This window comes from Eschscholzia californica, unplaced genomic scaffold, assembly GCF_041429995.1.
Source record: "Eschscholzia californica isolate CP2 unplaced genomic scaffold, dmEscCali1.0.p SCAF_4, whole genome shotgun sequence".
Taxonomy (NCBI): Eukaryota; Viridiplantae; Streptophyta; class Magnoliopsida; order Ranunculales; family Papaveraceae; genus Eschscholzia; species Eschscholzia californica.
The window spans coordinates 10,085,677-10,107,829 of record NW_028238461.1 but is presented as its reverse complement, the minus strand read 5'-3'; the positions used below and the strand labels follow the sequence as shown (position 1 = coordinate 10,107,829).

Here is a 22,153-nt window from a genome sequence, read left to right as displayed (position 1 = left end):
GATTTCCAACCACTATACCAAGTCCATGGCTTACCTAAATTTTTTCTTTGTAAAGACATGCTTTAATAGTTACAGGAGGAAGCTAGTACAAAAAGCTGAATTAGCTAGAAATATTTTATTCAAAGTGGCAAGATTTGGAGATGTTATGATGTCATTTAAATTAGAATTTGAAGAAGAAATGGGTAAGATAAATAAATTTAAAATTTGTTTGATTTTTATAATCAAGTCAGTAAAAGGGAGAGGTATAAAGAATATGGCTAAGAAAAACTAGGTTTGGATTTATGGCAGCTAGAACACATTCAGTGAAAGTTGGTTAAGCATCCCTTTAAAACACTACAAAGTCATGAGTTTGATCTTTTGGGGTGATATTCTATCCTTTTGAATTATCAAATGTGATTCATGTTGTAAATAAAGTAAAAGCGATGTCGAGATAGTCTTCAACTCTTCATGGCCCGTTTTGTAATAGTTAAGTGGTCCGTGAGTGTCTCTCTATCATTTAAGGCTCTAAGTGTTAATGTTATGGTTTTTCATGTATTTATGTAATTTACTTGGATTTTGAAGAAAGACTTGAGTTCAGTTTTTAAAATTTTGGAAGTTTTAGAAACCAAACTATTTGTTGTCATGCTCGTGTTTTGTGGGAATTCCACAAAAATTTAGTCAAATTTTGTGACAACTTCGCCTACGACGGACCAAAGTTAGGTGGCACCTTAGGTGGCAGAGTTGGCTGGGAATTTAAATGTAATTTTCAGCATTCAATTCCTTGTTGAACGTGCTTTACTTAAACACTAAAAATCGATCTTTTAATTACACACGAGAAAGTCTAGCTAGACCCATGTGGGAAATTATTTTTTTGTTGTTGACGTGCTTATAAAATAATATTAGCAGAGACTTTTAAAACTCATCCACCTTCGACGACTTGGAGTTATATAACCTCTACCATTAGTTTTAAATTATGTTTTTTTTTTCCTTTTAAGAAGATTAATTCGGCCTTTAATTTGTGACTAACTAGAATATTAAACTCTTATATTTAGAATGTTTTAATTTGGCTCACACGATTATAATTTCGTTAATCAAAGTTAACTTTTAATTGGTAATTGTCAATGGAGAGAAAGGCTAATGGTAGCAAGTTGAGATCCCCATAAATAAGAACATCTGCACAAATTTATATAAGCAACAAAGTCTAAGCATTAAACCCAAAAGATGGGAGCTTCAAATCTTTCCATCTATCAAATTTCAATACTTTTTTCTTTCCTCTTGTTCTCAATAGTTTCATTTGGATCTTCATCAAGCACAACCAATGAAAACATTCTCAAATGCCTTACTCAACACTCTTTAAATGCTTCTTCAATTCAAGTCTACTCTCCGAGCTCCTCTAATTACTCATCAATCTTAGAATCCTCCATGAACAACCTCAGATTCATGACATCTCCAAAACCCCAACTTATCATTAGACCCTTGCAAGAATCCCATGTTCAAGCCGTTGTAATTTGTTCGAAGAAACATGGAATGCATATCAAAGTTAGAAGTGGTGGTCATGACTATGAAGGTCTTTCTTATAGATCTGATATAATTCCTTTTGTGATTGTTGATATGTATAATCTTCGATCCGTTCGTGTCAATGTAGCTACTCAAACCGCATGCGTTGAGTCAGGTGCACTAGTCAGCGAGCTTTATTATAGGATTGCTGAAAAAAGTCGAACATTTGGCTTTCCTGCAGCTGTTTGCCCAACTGTAGGTGTTGGTGGGCAGTTTAGTGGAGGTGGGTATGGTTCATTGTTGAGGAAATATGGTCTAGCAGATGATAATGTTATTGATGCTCGAATTGTCGACGTTAATGGCAGAATTCTAGAGAGGAAAACCATGGGAGAAGACTTGTTTTGGGCTATTAGAGGTGGAGGTGGAGGTAACTTTGGAATAATCCTTTCATTTAAGATTAGATTAGTTCCTGTTCCACCAACTGTAACTGTTTTTACAGTTAGTAAAACCCTAGAACAAGGTGCAACTTCACTAGTTCACAAGTGGCAAGAAGTTATAAATAAACTTCCAAATGAACTCTTCATTAGGGTTCTTTTAAGTGTTGTGAATCCTACTAAAATGGGGGATAAGAAAACAATTCAAGCTTCATTCAACTCTATGTATCTTGGTGGTACTGATCAACTCCTAAGTGTGATGAAACAAAAGTTCCCCGAGTTGGGTTTAACGCGAAAAGATTGTACGGAAACTAGTTGGATTCGATCGACTCTTTTTTTCGCTGGATATCCGATCGATTCACCGCTAAATCGGCTACTAAATAGAACTCAACTCAACAAGGGTGCTTTCAAGGCTAAGTCTGACTATGTAAGAGAACCCATACCTAAAATTATACTCGAAGGAATATGGAAAAGACTATATGAAGAAGACACTTCATTGATTATATTAACTCCTTATGGTGGAAAAATGAATGAGATTTCGGAATCAGCACTTCCATTTCCACATAGAAATGGAACCTTATATATGATAATGTATGTGGTAGTGTGGAATGAGAAGAGTGTGGAGACATCTAATAAGCACATTAGTTGGATTAGAAATTTGTATAGATATATGACTCCTTATGTCTCAAAATGTCCAAGAGAAGCTTATGTGAATTATAGAGATCTTGATTTGGGTATGAATAGTAATGGTACATCAAGTTATTTACAAGGTAGGGTTTGGGGAAGGAGGTACTTTAAGAACAACTATGCAAGATTGGTTCATATAAAGAGTAGAGTTGATCCTGAAAACTTCTTCAGACATGAACAAAGCATTCCATCTATTCCTTCTTTGTAAACAAAATAAGTAAACCGAGATTGAAAATATGATATATATATATATATATATATGTATGGGTGATCAGAGGTTGAATTTATGATATATATTTACATATATAAAATAAAATTTATAATATTTTAGATTCTAGGAAGTTATTACTTTTTATAGAAAGACAATAGGCCAACAAGGCAACGACCTTTGGTTGAAGCCATAGGAGGTTTTAGTTTTCCACCTTCTAGGTCATTGGTTCGAGGCATGTTGACAATAGTAAAAAAAGACCATTTACGATGCCAAAGAAATATGATCATTGAAAGCATTCAAATCTTCTTGATTCAGATAATCGGTTAAAAAAAAGTTCTAAAACCCTACAACGACAAAACTAATTAAAGAAATATGAAACTGGCGCCTTTCACGGTACAATATAGTTTCAAAGCCCGACCGACCCGGCCTGAAGATTGACTTAAACCCGACCCGGCCCGACCTAATTTGTGTGGAAACTTGTTTATTTTTTACGCAACACAAACTAAGTTGCATGAAATTTAATAATAGCGTAGGATTCTTTACGTTTTGCTTTATGTAGTAAGATTGGTGTCATGAGAAAAATGATATTTTTTTGTGAATCCCAAAATACAAATTTTGGACTTTTAAAAGATTTAATGTTAATATTGGACTTATGCTATCAAGGCCTATTTTTTGGATCTTGGATCAAAATTTTCTAGTTTTTTTAAGGGTTATTTATCTAATAGCCTCCAACTTTGTGACCGGTTTCCTGCCTAGACCACCACTTTGTTAAAAATACCCAGATGATTCCTTTTTTCACTTACCGTTATAACACCGTTAACCAGTCAACATTTCTCTCTCTTCCAACTCATCACCTCTCTGCCACCTCATCAGGGGCGTGGGAGAGGGGGTGCGACCGGTGCGGTCGCACAGGGCCACTCTCCATTTAAGGGTCCCATTTTAGTAATTTCAAAGCTTTTCTAAATGTAAAGTAAAGAGCGTTGGATCAATGTACAAACAAAAGTCGGTAGCCTAGTTGGTCGGGATCAGATTCACGTGCCCACGAGGTCTCGTTTAGGAGAATCCTATCTCTTACAAACTAAATCATATTTTTCAAATGTTTTGTAGGATGTTATACCTAATGGCACCCACCTTATAGGGTCCATATTATTATATTATAACTATTCTAAAAGCCCCTCCAATCTCTTTCTCCATTTGGTTTCTTTATATTTTTATCTAACTTTATTTCTATGTTTCTCATTTCTTTTTTCTCTCTACTATTATCTTTATTTTTCTTTGTTCTTCTCTCTCCCCCTCCCTCTCTCTCTCATATACTAAAATATAATAGGTTAGTATGTCTTCTTTTCAAAATGTGCATATTTTTTCTTTGTTATCCGAATAATTTCTCATGCAAAAAGTATAAGATTTACGTGTTGAATTGAGTTATCCAAGTCATACTTATTTGCTATAAGAATACTTCTTTAATTCATATAATTGCATCTTTCAAATATTAGATTAAATTGTGTTCTTGGACTTATTTACTTACATCAAATATAATTTAAATATCCTTACTAGTATTATGTAATCTTTCATGTATTAATACTTTTACATAATCTTTTTGGTCATAATAAATTTTTCTTCAGTTAATCTTAACTATTTTACTAACATATCGCATGTAAAAATTTTTGTGCTCTTACATCATATAAAGGGCCCTGGTGAAAAGTTCGCACCGGGCCCTCAAAATCTCAGCCACGCCACTGCACCTCATCATCTTCAACGGCGAAGGTCGCCGACCGGAAAATTTTCCGGCCGGCGACCTTCAAACATTAAAAAAAGAATTATTTTTTTAAACTCTCTTATCTCTAAAAAAAAATTTTTTTTTTTTAAAACTCACCCCTCTCTCTCTAAATCTGGTGAACCACCAGATCTAGAGAGAGAGGGGTGAGTTTTTAAATTTTTTTTTAGAGAGAGAAAGAGATAAGAGAGTTTAATTTTTTTTAATGTTTGAAGGTCGCCGACCGGCGACCTTCGTCGGTGAAGATGATGAGGTGGCAGAGAGAGGTGATGAGATGGAAGAGAGAGAAATGTTGACTGATTAACGGTGTTATAACGGTAAGTGAAAAAAGGGCTTATCTGAGTATTTTTAACAAAGTAAGGGGCTAGGCAGGAAACCGGTCACAAAGTTGGGGGCTATTAGGGAAATAACCCTTTTTTTAATTAAACCAAAATGTTCTTTCATATGTAGGAATTCAGTCCAATATATTACAGTACATGATTTTGAGACTTTAATTAGGCTCTTTTAAGTACAATATTAGATTTACAAAAGTAAATTACAGCACGGGACTTACAAAAGTAAAGTACAACATGAAGCTAAAGAAGTAAAACATTACAATAACAAAATGAAAAGACCCTAAAGGTCACAAAATGAAAAGATCCTAAAGATCACAAATGAAAAGACCATAAAAGTCTTAAACTTTATTATACTTAAATATATTGAGGAACGATGAAGCGAGTAGAAGTTGTTGATTGAATAAGTTGTTGTTTTTTCTTGATTTAACAGATGTTGTCCAATCTTCTTTTTGGTGCTCTTTCCTATTTCTTCATCATTGCTCTAGTCAAATCTAAACCGGAAGATGTAGATAAGCCAACAAAGACCAACGTAATTAAATAATAGGTGATAGATGTAGATATTGAAAATATGAGAATGTTGAACTTCATTTCACTATCATAAAAAGAAAGCCCTAATTAGATTGTTTGATTGACAAACTTTTTAAAATCTTCAAATTGGGTACTTCAAGAAAATCACCAAATCAAACAATTACTTTGACTAATTAAAACGACTGGATTTGATGATGGCTTCACAAGAATGGAAGAACAGTCTTCTTCCCGTACCCGAACTTTTCCCCCTTCTGTTATCTACTCCAAAAAATACAAATTAGATGGACAAATTAAGTAAAAATGTCAACAACTTCCACTATGAACGTGAGAGGGATCCGGCGAAAAGGAGACCCTTCGCCGGAGAAAACATGATTTCCGGTGAAAGTTTTCTCTAAGCGGATAATGCAGAGCAGTTTCTCACTGAGGTGAATATAGTTGATTGACTATATATGTTAATTATCGCACACACAAAAAATAACTGGTTATGACAATTGAAAGCGAATCATCATGACATGACTCAAATCTGACTCAAATCCCTCCCATTTAATGATGCCAAAACGCATTGATCAAGTCACACACCGAACTGAATTATGTGACTAATCTAATAAGTTATAAATTGCACCAAATGATTTGTGGAAACTTAAATAGTTTTTTTTTAGTAAGAAACAGAGAGATGGTTGTTGACAGAGGAGATGAGAGTGAATGAACCTGACTTGGCTCAACTTGGGTTACTCCAATAATTTGAATCGAATAAGGGTAGTTTGGTCATGAAAAATATGTCCCACAACATACTAACATGAAAGGTTAGTTGAAGAGAATAACTTCAATTACCAATTATTGGGTGAGTAAATCCAATTAACAATCAACAATAATTGAAATGTAGTGGCCTAACAAAAGAAACTGATGAAGATAAAATAGTCTTCATTGATTCAAAGATCAAAACATCCGACGAAAAGAAGTAGCGAAGATATAAACTCCGACTCTTAGAAACAAAGGTTTTCACTAAAACCCGTCATTTAATGACGAAGTTATCAAGCCTCTTGAAAGAATTTGGTACTAATCTTTTGTTATGGGCAAAAGGAAGTCGCGAAGATATATAGTACGACCCTTAGAAACAAAGGTTTGTCACTAAAAGCCAGCATTTAATCACGGAGTTATCAAGTTGTTTTTGAAAGAATTTGGTAGTGATCTTTTGTGGTGGCAGTTGGTACTTAAACAATGACATTCTTCTAGGTGGTTCAATTAATTAATTAACATGAGTCTCCTAACAACAAGGCACAAGTTGACCCAATAATAATCTTTGTTTCAATGCTAATTTTTAATTTGTCATGTTAATCATGTAACTAATGAAACCATATGGAAGAAGACCCTCATTTGTGAACTATTAAAGGCGACCTATGTAAGTATTAAAGGCGCCTCTCTCAAGACAATTTTGAAGGAGAGTTTGTGAGAGACGGAGGCGCCTCAAATACTTAGAGAAGGCCCCTTTAAAATATCCCCATTATAAAAGTAGTGCTTGGTTCCTGTTTGAAAGAATTCAGGCTGAAGGCAGAGTGAAAGAGGTATATACAGAGAGAGAGAGAGAGAGAGGTATTGAGATCTCAATTTTCTCCAACAATGGCAGATGATATCAAGAACATCCTCAAAACTGAAGGTCTTCATAGGGTACGTAGTATATTTTTCCTACTCTTAATTAAATGTATATTATTCTTTTTCTAGTTTTTTGTAAATTTTTTTTTCTACCTTAATCTTGTTTTAAGATCACAAAAAATTGCAAAGGTGGGTGTCAACCTTTAAAGTTCTGAAATACAATAGAATTTATTTTATTTTTTCATTTTGTATGCAGTATGTCTTAAACAACTCTTACCCTAGAGAACATAAGCAACTTAAGGGACTCAGAGCAGCTACTGCTGAAAAGTACGATGATCTGTAAGTATCTTACCCTTTTCTTTTTCGTCTTCTTACATTATTTAAAAGTGTGTACTTGCAGCCATTGGATTTGCAGCACACCTGTAGGACGCGGCGAAAACCTAGTAACTTAAACCATTGGATCAAGAAACTATATATGACAATCCTGACGGACGCTAAGATCTAGAGATAAATCGTAAAAAGAACATCATTGTGTTTTATATAATAGATTTATGTATATATGCAGGACTAGTATGATGAATGTACCAGTAGATGAAGGACTCTTTTTGTCGATGTTTTTGAAGCTTATGAATGCAAAGAAAGCAATAGAAGTTGGAGTTTTTACCGGTTACTCTCTTCTCACAACTGCTCTTGCTTTACCAGATGATGGCACGGTTCGTGGTGAACATTGAATTATAGTACTTACAATATATTAATGTCGATATACACAAGTAAAATAAAAAATTTATGCAAGAAGAATAAATTATTCGAAATAGGATTGTTGAATCATGGGTTTACTGATGGCAGATAATTGCGATAGATCCAGACCAGGATGCCTATGAAGTAGGGTTACCGTACATTAGAGAAGCGGGCGTGGAGAATAAGATCAAATTTGTTTGCTCCGATGCTATGTCAAAGCTAGACGAGCTTCTAAACAGTGTAAGTTAACTTTTTGTGAATTCGGAAATACACTGATAATACAAATCATGACAGTTTGTCACGAAAATATTTGAAAGAAAATGACGTCATGACAGTTTGTCACGACCATTATAGAAGTGTAGAAGGAATGGTGGTTGGGGTTGGAGGAAACAAAAGAATTCAAAAAAGAATTACTCAACATTTTGTACTCGGAAAACTTGTATTGCTTCCCCAAAGGTGTGGCGATCCCAACCATTTAGATGACTTAGGTGCTGTTTGTTTTTTCATTTTTTCAGATCTGAAATCTGAATTGGCGACCAATTCAGATTTCAGATGTTTGTTTTTTTTATTTAGTAAAATCTGAAATTTTGTCTGAATGAGTTAGAGGTCTGAATAGGCTGAATAAAAGCCCATTATTTTCAGACTTTAAAACAAGTCTGAAAGGTAAGCCTAATGTCTGAATTATATTTAATGACATTTTTAACCCTGTGATTTTAAAAAAATCCATCCCACTTTCAAGAATTTCACCAGCACCATCACCGGCTAAAACAACCACCACCACCGGATAAAACCACCACCACCAAAATCAAAACCACCACCACCACCAAAATCAAAACCACCACCACTACCACCATAATCATAACCACCACCACCAAAAGAGTAATAACCTTAAACATAAAAACCCATGCAAAACTTTAGGTTAAAAGACTGTATCCATCAAACAAAAAGTTGATCTATCAATGAAAAAACAAATGAACAATCAATATAGAATTGCTAGTCAGATGAAGTTTACATATATACAGTTCAACATGACAAGATAAGAAAGGGGGTTGTCGGTATAATAAGATGGACTATGAAGAAAACCCTAGTTTCCATAATCCAGCCGCCATCACATTTACTTATTTGCAGTAGGAATTATCAGCAAACCACCCTAGTTTCCATAATCCTACCGGACCGCCACCATCGACCACCACAAACACCCACGACCACCACCAAAGAGCAGGTATTTCGTTAGGTAGAAAGAGATCGGGGACGGCCTTTGGTTAGATAGAGAGAGAGAAATCGGCGTGAGTATTTGGTTCCACAAGAAGAGATCTGGTGAGGATCTTCGATGAGAGAGAGATAGAGAGAAATCCGGCGACTGTGAGGGAGGGAAGTAGGAGACGGAGATCTACTCTCTCTCAAAATCAAAACACAGAAAAAAAAACCCTAAAATTGTAAGGCTTTTTATACTCCTTATTTTACCAAGACTTCGGGACAAACATAGAATTTTTTTATTTGTAAGGGATATAGAAGTCAAAAACCTATTCAGACCTAACAATTCAGATTTGAAAAACAAACATCTGACTCGTATTCAGATTATTGCATATTCAGATTCAGTTCAGCAAATTCAGATTCAGAAATTTCAGATTCAGACACAAATGAAAAAACAAACAGCACCTTAGTCATCACAAATTTAACAAAAAAAAACATATTCTGAAATTTCACTTGCATCAATTCAACAAATGCACATAACCTTAATTTTGACCGACTATGATCCCTAATTATACTAAGGTGGTGTATGTCGGGTCTGGGCGGTTCGACCCTTACCATACACGGGTAAAACTAGCGTTCGTTATATGTTGGCCCCAGATTGTGTTTGATTTGGATTTTGGAGTCTGACGGGCCAATCTGGCCGGTCGTCCCGTCCGAACGTTTTCTCCATACACTTATAATCATTCCTAACAAATATGATTTATGCACTAATAAATATCTATATCTCTTTCTTTTTTCCTCAGGATGAGATGTTTCTGACGAGTTTCAATAGTTTTCAGAAACACACTTCTCTTGTGAATAATTGTACTATGCTAGGAGAAGAACTTTTCGATTAGTTATCTTCCTATAACGTAATATAAAGAAAAAATTTGAACTGTTAAAGAAGAAAATTTGAGGCTTTAGAGTAGGAATTGGAAGTTTCCAATTATTCTCTTCAAGTTACTAACAGACCAACACTGTGTGTCTGTGCCCCGACCTGACTTGGCTCAGTCTTGGTCCAAATTGGGATATATGGCTCAACTGGTCGGGCCGACCTGAGGACACTATTTCAACTTGGCATAGTAGGTCCAGGTCGAAGCCCAGACCTTTACTGGTTGGCTCTACAAGGATAATTTTGTCATTGGAAGGATCTTTTGTTGCTACGAAAATGACATTTTTAATAAAATAGTTGGAATTTTGTTGAATAAATGTTTTAATTTTATTTCACGAATACGTTCTAATGTATAGTAATGCAAAAATTCATATAAGTAATAAGTTGATCTTATTGATTTTGCAGGGAGAACACAATGACAGTTTTGACTATGCTTTTATCGATGCCGATAAATCTAACTACAAAAGCTATTACGAGAAATTGATGAAACTGGTGAAGGTCGGTGGGGTAATAGCTATAGACAACACACTATGGCTAGGCACAGTCGCCATGGAAGAAGACGAAGTACCAATAGATCTTGAAGTTTGCAAGGCTGACAGAGGTATTCTCGTAGAGTTAAATGAATATTTATCTTCTGATCCACGCATCGAGTTATCTCTACTTTCCATCGGCGACGGCCTCACACTCTGCAAGCGTCTCGTTTAAGATTCTAGACTTCTATACTGAAGCTTAGTGTTTGGTATTTAGTCCATCAAGTATTTGGTTGTTTTTGTGTTTATGTTAATAAGTCCTAGTCTTTAGGGATTAAGGTGTCTTTGCTTTAATTTTCTTCTTCCCATGTTACCACACTTTAAGGAGTGCATAAGGTGGGTTTATTTTCTCAGATTGGTTGTTGTTGGCATATTTACAAGCCAAAGTCTCAATTCAATAAAGCTGCTCAATTCTTCACTATGTTCTTGTACCAAGGTTTGGACAGTGGTACCAAAGCCATCACTTAAAGGCCCAATAGGAAGTACATCTTTGGAAAATTAGCAGTTTCCTCAAATTTTTTGGAAGTTTTTATCCGGATTTAGAAAACCTTTAGGTTATGTTTGGCATCCAGGAATCACGTGGGAATGGCATGTGATTCCTGGGAATCACATTCCCCTTTATGTTATTGTTTGGCTCGCGGACATACAGGGAGAATCCTATTCCTGGTAGGGATGAACATCGGTTGGATAACCGACTTTTTGAGCCTATCCATAGTCCAATCCAAAGGGTTCGGTTATTCTAAATTTCAATCTGAACCAATCCGTTTATGGTTTGGTTCAGTTACCGAACCAAACTATGCATGAACGGTAACGTAAATTTTTTTTCAAAAACAAACTTTCGAATTTTCAACTTTAAAACTAGCTACAATTATACTTAGAATGTGCTAAAAAATAGTATAATCTCACAAACCCCTAAGTCTACATGTACGTGATTAATTTGACATAGTTTATCAAGATCCGAGGAAGAGAAAAAAAAATGATAAACAATTGAATCATATATTCTCACACATATAATATATAGAAAATAATAATAAATGATTTGGTTCGGTTTCTTCGGTTATCCGTCAAACAAATCCATAGACCGAACCAAACCACTCGGTTTTCATATTTTAGTATCCAAACCAATCCAGATAACCATTGGATCGGTGTCCAAACCGGGCAAATCTGTTTGGTCGGTTCGGAAATTAAATGAACACCCCTAATTCTTGGAGGAATATTGATGGAGACCATCAAGATGGGCCTCACGACCGAACTAGTTAGAGGGCCTCATGGCCGAATCCATTAGGGTTAGAGTTTAGGAGTTTTCATGTTTTAGTATTTCCTACTGAGTCTAGGTTTAGAAGTTTCTATGTTTGAGTATCTTTGATATTTAGGAATCCTAGTTTGAGTCTACCTAGAAGTTTCTAAGTTCCTATAAAAGGAAGTCAGGTCTGTCCTTGTTATTCAGATCAGAGAATATTATGAATCAAGTTTATTGTTAATCAAGTTTATCGTTTATTATTAATCAAGTTTATCGTTTTATCTCTTTTATCGTTATTTCATCAGCTTTATTTCATTAGTTTAGTTAAATAAAATGGTGGATTCCATTACTTTTATGCTTCCGCAACAATCTATATCAGCTGGTATTCAGAGCTCGAAAAATGTGGGAATGAAAGATGAATTTTTTTTCATGGATACATCTCTCCTTGAATGTTGGATTTTTTTTCCACGTTTAGGTTGGGATCTCTTTCGAGATTCAAAACAATTTATGTTGATCGAAAATATCAAGAAAAAATTAATACCGTTTCTAAAATTCTTCTATTTGACGGTCAATATCATATAAATTTTTGGATTCAACATGATGGAGACCATCAAGATGGGCCTCACGGTCGAACTAGTTAGAGGGCCTCATGGCCGAGCCCATTAGGGTTAGAGTTTAGGAGTTTCCATGTTTTAGTATTTCCTACTAAATCTAGGTTTAAAAGTTTCTATGTTTGAGTATCTTTGATATTTAGGAATCCTAGTTTGAGTCTATCTAGAAGTTTCTAAGTTCCTATAAAAGGAAGTCAGGTCTGTCCTTGTTATTCAGATCAGAGAATATTATGAATCAAGTTTATTGTTAATCAAGTTTATCGTTTTGTTCTTTAGTTTATCAGTTTATTTACGTATTTTATCAGTTTATTTACGTATTTTATCATTGTTATAATGGTGGATTCCATTACTTTTACCCTTCCGCAACAATCTACATCAGCTGGTATTCAGAGCTTTAAAAATCTGGGAACAAAAGATGAAATTTTTTTCATGGATACATCTCTCCTTGAGTGTTGGAAAATTTTTCCACGTTTAGATTGGGATCCCTTTCGAGATTCAAAATAATTTTATGTTGATCGAAAATATGAAGAAAAAATTAATACCGTTTCTAAAATTCCTCTATTTGACGGTCAATATCATATAAATTTTTGGATTCAACATATGGAAGATTGGTTCATAAACCAAGATATCCATGATGAAGATAAGGTTTTTCTCATTGAACAACATATGTCCGAAAGAATCTATGAACAATGCAATGCAATGCAATGGAGACTCATTAATCAAGGAAAAAAATTCGTCGACGATTGGACTACATTGAAAAACATCTTTAGATATGTTTTTCTTCCTTTAGATGAAATTTTTTCATATATGGAGACAAAGATTGAATCCAGTAGACAGTTCTCGAATGTTATTTCGGTCACCGTGTTCGATGGTATTGAAGAAGAAGTTCTTGACAAAAAGAATAAAATTTTCTCAACGGCGGAGGAAAAAGAAGAACAAAGTGAATTATCCTCTTTTAGCTTGAAAAGGTCAGTTCATTCTAGTTTAGATTTGATTAAGCCATATTCGAGTTTGGTTTATAAGCAACACGAAGATGAACGTGGGAAGATCGTTCAAGTGAAGAAATTCAAGGTTGATTTTTCAATAAAGTATTATGTGGTGTTTGTGGTCTTCTTCATCAAATTAAAAGATGACGGGAGATGTTGCAATTTGTTGGAAGTTTCTTTCCTACATTTATTTTTGCAAGATTCTTTGCAGTATGAGATTGAAGCTAGTGATTTCGTTCAAGTGGGTGTCCTTCAACCCCAATGCACCGTTCGCTCGAAGTGGGAATTAAGGATTGCATTATTGAGTCTCACTTGAGGGCAAGTTCGTTCTCGGTCGGGGAGTATGATGGAGACCATCAAGATGGGCCTCACGGCCGAACTAGTTAGAGGGCCTCATGGCCGAGCCCATTAGGGTTAGAGTTTAGGAGTTTCCATGTTTTAGTATTTCCTACTAAATCTAGGTTTAAAAGTTTCTTTGTTTGAGTATCTTTGATATTTAGGAATCCTAGTTTGAGTCTATCTAGAAGTTTCTAAGTTCCTATAAAAGGAAGTCAGGTCTGTCCTTGTTATTCAGATCAGAGAATATTATGAATCAAGTTTATTGTTAATCAAGTTTATCGTTTTGTTCTTTAGTTTATCAGTTTATTTACGTATTTTATCAGTTTATTTACGTATTTTATCATTGTTATAATGGTGGATTCCATTACTTTTACGCTTCCGCAACAATCTACATCACAACATATGGAAGATTGGTTCATAAACCAAGATATCCATGACGAAGATAAGGTTTTTCTCATTGAACAACATATGTCCGAAAGAATCTATGAACAATTCAATGCAATGCAATGGAGACTCATTAATCAAGGAAAAAAAATTCATAGACGATTGGACTACATTGAAAAGCATCTTCAGGTATGTCTTTCTTCCTTTAGATGAATATTTTTCATATGTGGAGACAAAGATTGAATCAAGCAGACAGTTATCGAATGTTACTTCGGTCACCATGTTCGATGGTATTGAAGAAGAAGTTCTTGACAAAAAGAACAAAATTTTCTCAATGACCGAGGTAAAAGAAGAACAAAGTGAATTATTCTCTTTTAGCTTGAAAAAGTCAGTTCATTCTAGTTTAGATTTGATTAAGTCATATTCGAGTTTGGTTTATAAGCAACATGAAGATGAACGTGGGAAGATCGTTCAAGTGAAGAAATTCAAGGTTGATTTTTCCATAAAATATTATGTGGTGTTTGTGATCTTCTTCATCAAATTAAAAGATGATGGGAGATGTTGCAATTTGTTGGAAGTTTCCTTCCTACATTTATTTTTGCAAGATTCTTTGCACTATGAGATTGAAGCTAGTGATTTCGTCCAAGTGGGTGTCCTTCGACCCCAATGCACCGTTCGCTCGAAGTGGGAATTAAGGATTGCATTGTTGAGTCTCACTTGAGGGCAAGTTCGTTCTCGGTCGGGGAGTATGATGGAGACCATCAAGATGGGCCTCACGACCGAACTAGTTAGAAGGCCTCATGACCGAGTCCATTAGGGTTAGAGTTTAGGAGTTTCCATGTTTTAGTATTTCCTACTAAGTCTAGGTTTAGAAGTTTCTATGTTTGAGTATCTTTGATATTAGGGAATCCTAGTTTGAGTCTATCTAGAAGTTTCTAAGTTCCTATAAAAGGAAGTCAGGTCTGACCTTGTTATTCAGATCAGAGAATATTATGAATCAAGTTTATTGTTAATCAAGTTTACGTTTATTATTTAACAAGATTATCGTTTTATCGCTTTTATCGTTATTTCATCAGCTTTATTTCATTAGTTTAGTTAAATAACAATGGTGGATTCCATTACTTTTATGCTTCCGCAACAATCTACATCAAATATGATTCCCCCTAAATAGGGTGATAACAAACCGTCAAAATCTTATTGTAGATCAACCGCCAAATTCTCAAAAATCTGGGCGCATAATGATGGTCTGTATTTTAAAACTTCGCAACATTAAAACACCACTCTAAAAAAGGGTGCTTAGAGGGTGTTTGATTTTGCACTTAATAAGTGATTTTCAATTAATAAGTGTGGGCCGACAATTTTAGGTCGTTTGTTTTTTCACTTAATAAGTGAATATCACTTCTAAGTGGCGCCAAAGTAAGTGCAAAAAAGTAAGCCCCAAGAGGGTGTTTGATTTTTTAGCACTTATAAGTGCTACCACTTACTAAGTGATAATCACTTAGTAAGTGATATCACTTTTAAGTGCTATGAAGTTTGTTTTCCATTACTTCTAAGTGATTGAGTTTTATTTTTATATTAATTCTAAATGTCATAAAAATGAGTAATTGTCTATTTTGACGTTAAAATATTTATATATTAGTATTTCAAACTAATTCATTATTCTCGCGAGTTTGGATACAAGAGAATTAAAAGTTTATGAATACTTTGTGTTGAAAATATTAACCTCAAATAATCAAAAGTTATGAAAGAGAAAGAACTTACGTTGCATCATGGAATTTGGGTGGTTTCGTGATTAATGAAGGAAGAGATGTGAAAAAAATTAAAAAGAAAAGTTTAGGTGAAGGGTGAGTGGAGAAGGAAAAGAGTCATCGCTAAAGTCTTAAAAAGATTTTTTACTTATCATTTGTTTAAATTTTTTATATTTTAGTTATAATTATATTGGTAATTGTTATATTCGGAGAAGGATAAAAACGTCTTTTTTAGCACTTAGAAAGTAAGTGAAAAAAAATAATTTTTTTGCACTTACTTTGGCCCCACTTACAAGTGATATTCACTTATTAAGTAAAAAAACAAACGTCCTAAAATTGTCGGCCCGCACTTAATTGATTTTCACTTAATAAGTGCAAAAATCAAACACCCTCCAAGTTAGAGCTTATTTTTTTTCACTTACTTTCTAAGTGCTAAAAAAAGTCTATATATCTATGTTTTGGAAAAATAAGAAAATTTTTCGTGGCACAAAGTTTTGGGTGGAAACATGTTTCTTTTGTTTACCCCAAACACTACTAACTTTTTATATTTTCTTTTGTTCTTCTTCCCCCATCTTCCTTTCTCACCACATCAACTCCGGCAACCTTCCAACACTAATTCCGCCCGTCTCTTTGTTTCTCTCTTTCTTCGATCCCCTTCTTCAATGGTCGGTATCTTTATTGTAGTGTTGCTTTTGTCGAGGGCTTCTCTATTTTAGTTTCTTATTTCTCTTTTGAAATTAAGTAACCCTAAGACTCTATCTAATAAGGTTTTTGATTTTGGATCAATTCAAATGTTTTATGGTTTCATTTATCTTGTTATTGTTGTTTTAACTTGAGGGGTTTCTAACTATTTTCATATTTTTAATTTACTTTGCAAGTGAAACATTCAACATACAACAATTTCTTCAATTTTCTACTTAGTTACTAGTATGAATTATAAAATGGGAGTTGTGAACTTGTATTTTGCTACTAAACGATTTACAATTTCGAGTAAATATTTCTTCAATTTTGCATAGTGACTAGTGTCCTACCGACCGATAATCGTTTATCGGAGAAAAATCCGAAATGGCCATCTATTTCTGGATGGCTGAACCGACCCGAATCCCATAACGGAACTGACGCTTGGGATTTGTGTCCGTTCCGCCCGAGACTGGGATGAGTTACTGTCAATTTTCTGCCCTTCACGTCCAGAGACTTCCACCCCCAGATCTACCCTTTCCTAAAACGTGACATGTGCTCAGACAAAGATCAATAAATGACACAATTTTCCATGAATTTTTAATCCTCACATCTACTAACAGCACAAGATTCGAGGATTCTCAAATTCCGTACAATTAGGAGAATCACATTTATTGAACCATATAGAAGGTCACTATTAAACTGCAACTAAGTTCTCACCCCTGAGACTCAGATAGAGTTTGAGAGAGAGAGAGGGAGGTCTCAGATCTTAAGTCTTTTTTTTTTTGTTGAACCAGATCTTAACTAAAGTCTCTATTCTACTCAGAAAGGGAGTATCAACAATGGGGGATGGAACAAAGAACATCCTCAAAAGTGAAGAACTTAAAAATGTAATATCTTAATTTCCTTACTCTTATTAGATACATTTTAATGTTCTTAGTTGTTTGTAATTTTTCTACCTTAATCTTGTTTTAAGATCCGAAATTTAAATGACGAGAAGATCATCTAGTTGTCAAATGAAATAATATTACTCCTATAATTTTTTCATTTTTATGCAGTACATTTTGGACACGAGCGCTTACCCTAGAGAACATAAGCAACTTAAGGGACTAAGAGAAGCTACCGTCGAAAAGTACAAAGATATGTAAAGTCTTTAACTTTATTTCTTTTTCTTCATCTTACATTATCTAAGAGTACGTTCAAATGTCTACATGTACTGATGTACAAACCAAACAAAAGTTATGTCGATCTAGTAACGTTTTTTTTACAATATATGCAGGAGTATAATGAATATAGCAGTAGATGAAGGGTTGTTTTTATCAATGCTTTTAAAACTTATGAATGCAAAGAAAACAATAGAAGTTGGAGTTTTTACCGGTTATTCACTTCTAACTACTGCTCTTGCTTTACCTGATAATGGCACGGTACGTGGTGAATATTTACAAAATATCAATGTTGTTCTAGAAAAGTCAAATACAAAATTTTGTATTGAGATTCAATTTGAAATAAGTTTGCATAGTCATTTGGTCATTTTGGATTTATTGGTGACAGATAATAGCGATAGACCCAGACCAAGAAGCATACGAAACAGGGTTACCATACATCTTAGAAGCTGGCGTGGAGAAGAAGATCAAGTTTGTCAAGTCAGATGCTACATCTGCGCTAGACGAGATTATAAATAGTGTAAGTTCTGCTTTCTTTGTCTCAAATTGCAAACACTGATAATGCACCTAATAGATTAGTCAATGAATGTACGTGTAAGATAGTTTTTTTTTTCATTGTCTGAATCTTAACACTTTGAACCAAATACACTTAAATTTAGTATGGTGTCATTCAGACGAGATATAGATCTTTTTTTTCATTGTCTGAATCTTAACACTTTGAACCAAATACACTTAAATTTAGTATGGTGTCATTCAGACGAGATATAGATCATAAATCAAACAAAAATATTCTGAATCTAACTCGAATTAGTTCAAATCGAACTTAGTTCGTAAAAGACAGATATGTGAATAAAGAAAAACGCATTGGAGAAATGCAAAATGAAAGATTGGAAAAATTCGGAGAGGGCTGGCTAAAAAGATTGACTCCACCAACCACCATGGGCCATCTTGCAAAGGAAGTGCTCATAGAGGGGACCTCTGATCTCTCTGAAAATGACCAATAGGCAAAGAGACGACCAGTCCCAATAGTTTTGTCTCAACTTTACAGACCCTTAATTTTGACCAACTTTGGTCCTTAGATTGATAATCTCTCCTAAGGAAATTTTCATAGAAAGGACCTCTGATTGCAATGAAAATGACACATCTAATGAAATGATTAAATTACAATCTTTGTTATGTGTTTGTTGTAATTTGATTATGCTGATACGTTTATCGATTTAAAAATAAAATTTTATATAATCCATGTAATTAAATGAGTTTATTGAGGTTGCAGGGTGAGCACAACAATAGTTTCGATTATGCTTTTATTGATGCTGATAAACCCAATTACAAAAATTATTACGAAAAGTTAATGAAGTTGGTGAAAGTAGGCGGGATTATAGCAATTGACAACACTTTATGGCAAGGCACACTTGCCATGGAAGAAGATCAAGTACCATTAAGTCCTCCATATCTAAAAGCTCATAGAGGCGTTCTGATGGAGTTAAACAAATTCTTATCATCTGATCAACGTATTGAATTATCTCAAATCTCCATCGGTGACGGCGTCACACTCTGCAGACGTCTTGTTTAAAGTAAACTATCGATTTTCAAGAGAAGACATCAATCCTAAAGTGTTTATTTATGTCATTTCCATTTCTTTGGGTATACTCAATATGTATTTTAATAAAGAACATTTGAAGATGGGAGATAAGTTGGCAAGAAAAGTATACCCACTTTTCTTCCTAAAACCACTTTTGGTTGAAATGCCTTTGGTATTTTAGTACGATTGATATATTATAAAATTGTGAGTGGTAGTAGGTAAAATTTGGACCCATATTGACCTTTTGGTCTTGCCTTAATTATTAACCCCATTAAGCCTCCCACATATACATTGAAACCTCACTTAGTTCCGATAAACATTAGAAAAATCAGAATTCAAATCTTACTGTTAAAAAAAAAGTTAAAAAACGAGTGTATCTTAGTATCACATTGTCGCCTCAATCTCTAAATTACCTCATATTTTATATTGAATTTGGGTGGACTAAGGAGTGATTAGGATTCCTTACTTTGTTATAATAATATAGAGATGGGTAATGAGTCTAGCTTAAGCCAATTAGCAATAGTAGTTCACCTACCATGAAATGATGGAAGAAATACTAAAAACATGAAATTCAACCACTCTTGATTTTCCATCTGTCTAAATGATATCTTTATTCAAAATGAAAGGGAAAGGCAAGAACTAGTGGAAAAAAGTAAAAGAGAAGGATAATAAAGAAAAATCAACTTTTCTCTTTCTAATGAATTCTCTCTATATATAGAGAGTGATGAAGAAAGATAACTTCATCAATTTCATCTCTCTCTCTCTATAGTTTTTATTAGCATTTAGTAGGAATTTAAGATCATGGGTGATGCTGATTACTATCCTAAGAACATCCTCCAAAGTGAGGCTCTTAAAGAGGTAAGTCACATGCAGTTTCAAGTCTCAATTTAGATCTTAATGAATTTCCCAATTTTGAGAGTTGAGACTGCCCTTTTCTTTACCAATGTGATTAGTTTGAAAAGACTTTCTTAAGAATTTCATGGTTATTTTACAATTCCATTATGAAGCGTGCAATTTGATTAATATCATATTTTTAGCAGGAACTGGTTCGTCGTAGATTTTCACAAAACATGTTAAAAAATCCAAGTGAAATCTTCGCGTGACCGCGAGTACAAATTTTGACTAAAATACATCAGTTTAAACTCGTACTCATTGGAGTAATTGTTTTTCATATATGTATATATTATACACCCACATTTTTGTTGGAAATACAACCAAAATGCTTGTGTCCCGGTCATAACAGCGGTTATTAGAAAATATATGAAAACATTTTTATATCTGCAACAATTAATTATGTAATAGTTAATTGTATTTTTCTTCAACTATATAATCGTCTGTTCTTATTTTTTAACAGTACATCCTAAATACAAGCGCTTATCCCAGAGAGAACGAGTTACTGAAGGAAATCAGAGAAAAAACCATTGCCAAATATCAATATGTGTAAGTATCAAGTTGGTTTGGAAACATATTTGTTTCTGAAAATTTTCATACACCCCATTTACACTCTTTTCTAAGGTTCACATAGTAGCGATCAAACGCTTGTTTGATTATTTGAATAATATATCTTATGAAGATATGTAACATTATTTCGATCTGCCCGAAAGAAGAGTGTAAATTAAGTGTAAGAATATGTTTTATAGGGCCTCTCCATTTTTGTTAAAAGGCCTCCCCATGAACCATTTCACTTGAGAAATAATCATTGAGGGGGGCCTTTTAACAAAAATTAGGGGGCCCTATAAAATCCCTCCTTCTATAATTAGTTCGGGTTTTTACACATAAAGAAAAATGATTAACTTAATGAATATGGATTTCAGGAGCGATATGGTCATACCTGCCGACGAAGGTTTATTTTTGTCGATGCTTCTGAAAATTATGAACGCAAAGAAAACGATTGAAGTTGGAGTTTTCACGGGTTCTTCTCTTCTAATAACCGCTCTTGCCCTACCCGAAGATGGCACCGTAAATAAAAATCACATACATTTCACATATCAACATATAATATTGTAAACATATTGTGTTTGTTAATGAAATGATTTTGCATATTAGGTCATAGGAATAGACCCAGACAGAGAGGCTTATGAAGTTGGGCTACCTTCTATCCAAAAGGCTGGAATTGAGCACAAGATTAACTTCATTCAATCTGATGGCATTTCTGCTCTTGATGATTTACTAAGTAATGTGAGTACTAGTAATTTAGTTTTTTTTTTAAATATGTGAATTTGACTCATTTGAATCTGTATTAAACACACGTTATTTATTTACAGAAATATTGTAGTTTTATCGCATTCAGGTTTTAACCTTGAATTCTAATTTTACAGGAAGAAAACAAAGATAGTTTTGACTTTGCATTTGTGGATGCTGACAAACAAAACTACGCCAATTATCATGAGAAGCTAATAAATTTGGTTAAGGTGGGAGGAGTGATCGGGTATGATAACACTCTATGGTACGGAACTGTCGCTTTGGAACACGGTGATGATTTACCGTTTTATTTGAAGCCATACAGAACTCCGATCATGGAACTCAACAAATCATTAGCTGCTGATCCCCGAATTGAAATATCTCAAATTTCAATTGGTGATGGTATTACCCTTTGCAGGCGTATCAAGTAAAAGATTCATGTGACAACATTTCCGGTTTTCAATAAATTACTAGTTGCCATTTGTGAGAAGATCCTTTCGAGTTTTTTACTTAAATGTATGGGTGATTTGAAATTTGAGTTAAATTTGTTCCAAAACTCGAGTAATTTGAGTTGTTTAGCTTTCGGGAGAAGGAACACTAAGCCGATTACACCTTTTAACTGACCAAACTGATCAGACAAATAATCAAGTAGCATAAATACCACCATTTTGACAGACTAAATTGATGAGACAAATAATCAAATAGTATCGATACCACCATTTGGTCAAGTTCACCATATTGATTACCTATTTTGACGGACATAATTGACAAGAGAAATATTCAAGTCGTATCGATACCACCATTTGGTCAAGT

The 22,153-nt window shown here is 34.2% G+C and overlaps 3 protein-coding genes and 1 pseudogene across 3 annotated transcripts; all 4 read left to right on the top strand.

Annotated features, from left to right (window-relative positions):
* Positions 1-1,192: 1,192 nt before the first annotated feature.
* LOC147542496 (monolignol oxidoreductase AtBBE-like 13 pseudogene) lies at positions 1,193-2,932 on the top strand (annotated as a pseudogene).
* A 3,927-nt stretch (positions 2,933-6,859) lies between these two features.
* LOC147542495 (flavonoid 3',5'-methyltransferase-like) lies at positions 6,860-10,849 on the top strand. Its single transcript, XM_086637443.1, has 5 exons — positions 6,860-7,110; positions 7,292-7,374; positions 7,601-7,748; positions 7,882-8,013; positions 10,304-10,849. Exons 1-5 carry the CDS (start codon positions 7,063-7,065, stop codon positions 10,601-10,603), a joined length of 711 nt encoding a protein of 236 aa, XP_086493569.1. The 5' UTR covers positions 6,860-7,062; the 3' UTR covers positions 10,604-10,849.
* A 6,284-nt stretch (positions 10,850-17,133) lies between these two features.
* On the top strand, positions 17,134-19,361 carry LOC147542494 (flavonoid 3',5'-methyltransferase-like). The gene is made up of 6 exons (XM_086637562.1): positions 17,134-17,193; positions 17,230-17,304; positions 17,473-17,558; positions 17,694-17,838; positions 17,966-18,097; positions 18,851-19,361. The coding sequence occupies exons 2-6, from the start codon at positions 17,257-17,259 to the stop codon at positions 19,148-19,150; spliced, it is 711 nt and encodes a 236-aa protein (XP_086493688.1). The 5' UTR covers positions 17,134-17,193; positions 17,230-17,256; the 3' UTR covers positions 19,151-19,361.
* A 299-nt stretch (positions 19,362-19,660) lies between these two features.
* Positions 19,661-21,896, top strand: LOC147542493 (putative caffeoyl-CoA O-methyltransferase At1g67980). Its single transcript, XM_086637840.1, has 5 exons — positions 19,661-20,017; positions 20,514-20,599; positions 20,974-21,118; positions 21,206-21,337; positions 21,478-21,896. Exons 1-5 carry the CDS (start codon positions 19,961-19,963, stop codon positions 21,769-21,771), a joined length of 714 nt encoding a protein of 237 aa, XP_086493966.1. The 5' UTR covers positions 19,661-19,960; the 3' UTR covers positions 21,772-21,896.
* The last annotated feature ends 257 nt before the right edge of the window (positions 21,897-22,153 follow it).

What these genes read in the sequence shown, in the direction of transcription:
- LOC147542495 (XM_086637443.1), top strand. Translation starts at nt 7,063, where the DNA reads ATGGCAGATGATATCAAGAACATCCTCAAAACTGAAGGTCTTCATAGG. An exon ending in CTTTACCAGATGATGGCACG is followed by an intron (nt 7,749 to 7,881) that starts GTTCGTGGTGAA and finishes TACTGATGGCAG; the next exon opens with ATAATTGCGATAGATCCAGA. An exon ending in TAGACGAGCTTCTAAACAGT is followed by an intron (nt 8,014 to 10,303) that starts GTAAGTTAACTT and finishes TTGATTTTGCAG; the next exon opens with GGAGAACACAATGACAGTTT.
- LOC147542494 (XM_086637562.1), top strand. Translation starts at nt 17,257, where the DNA reads ATGGGGGATGGAACAAAGAACATCCTCAAAAGTGAAGAACTTAAAAAT. An exon ending in GTCGAAAAGTACAAAGATAT is followed by an intron (nt 17,559 to 17,693) that starts GTAAAGTCTTTA and finishes CAATATATGCAG; the next exon opens with GAGTATAATGAATATAGCAG. An exon ending in CTTTACCTGATAATGGCACG is followed by an intron (nt 17,839 to 17,965) that starts GTACGTGGTGAA and finishes TATTGGTGACAG; the next exon opens with ATAATAGCGATAGACCCAGA.
- LOC147542493 (XM_086637840.1), top strand. Translation starts at nt 19,961, where the DNA reads ATGGGTGATGCTGATTACTATCCTAAGAACATCCTCCAAAGTGAGGCT. An exon ending in AAAGTGAGGCTCTTAAAGAG is followed by an intron (nt 20,018 to 20,513) that starts GTAAGTCACATG and finishes ATTTTTTAACAG; the next exon opens with TACATCCTAAATACAAGCGC. An exon ending in TTGATGATTTACTAAGTAAT is followed by an intron (nt 21,338 to 21,477) that starts GTGAGTACTAGT and finishes CTAATTTTACAG; the next exon opens with GAAGAAAACAAAGATAGTTT.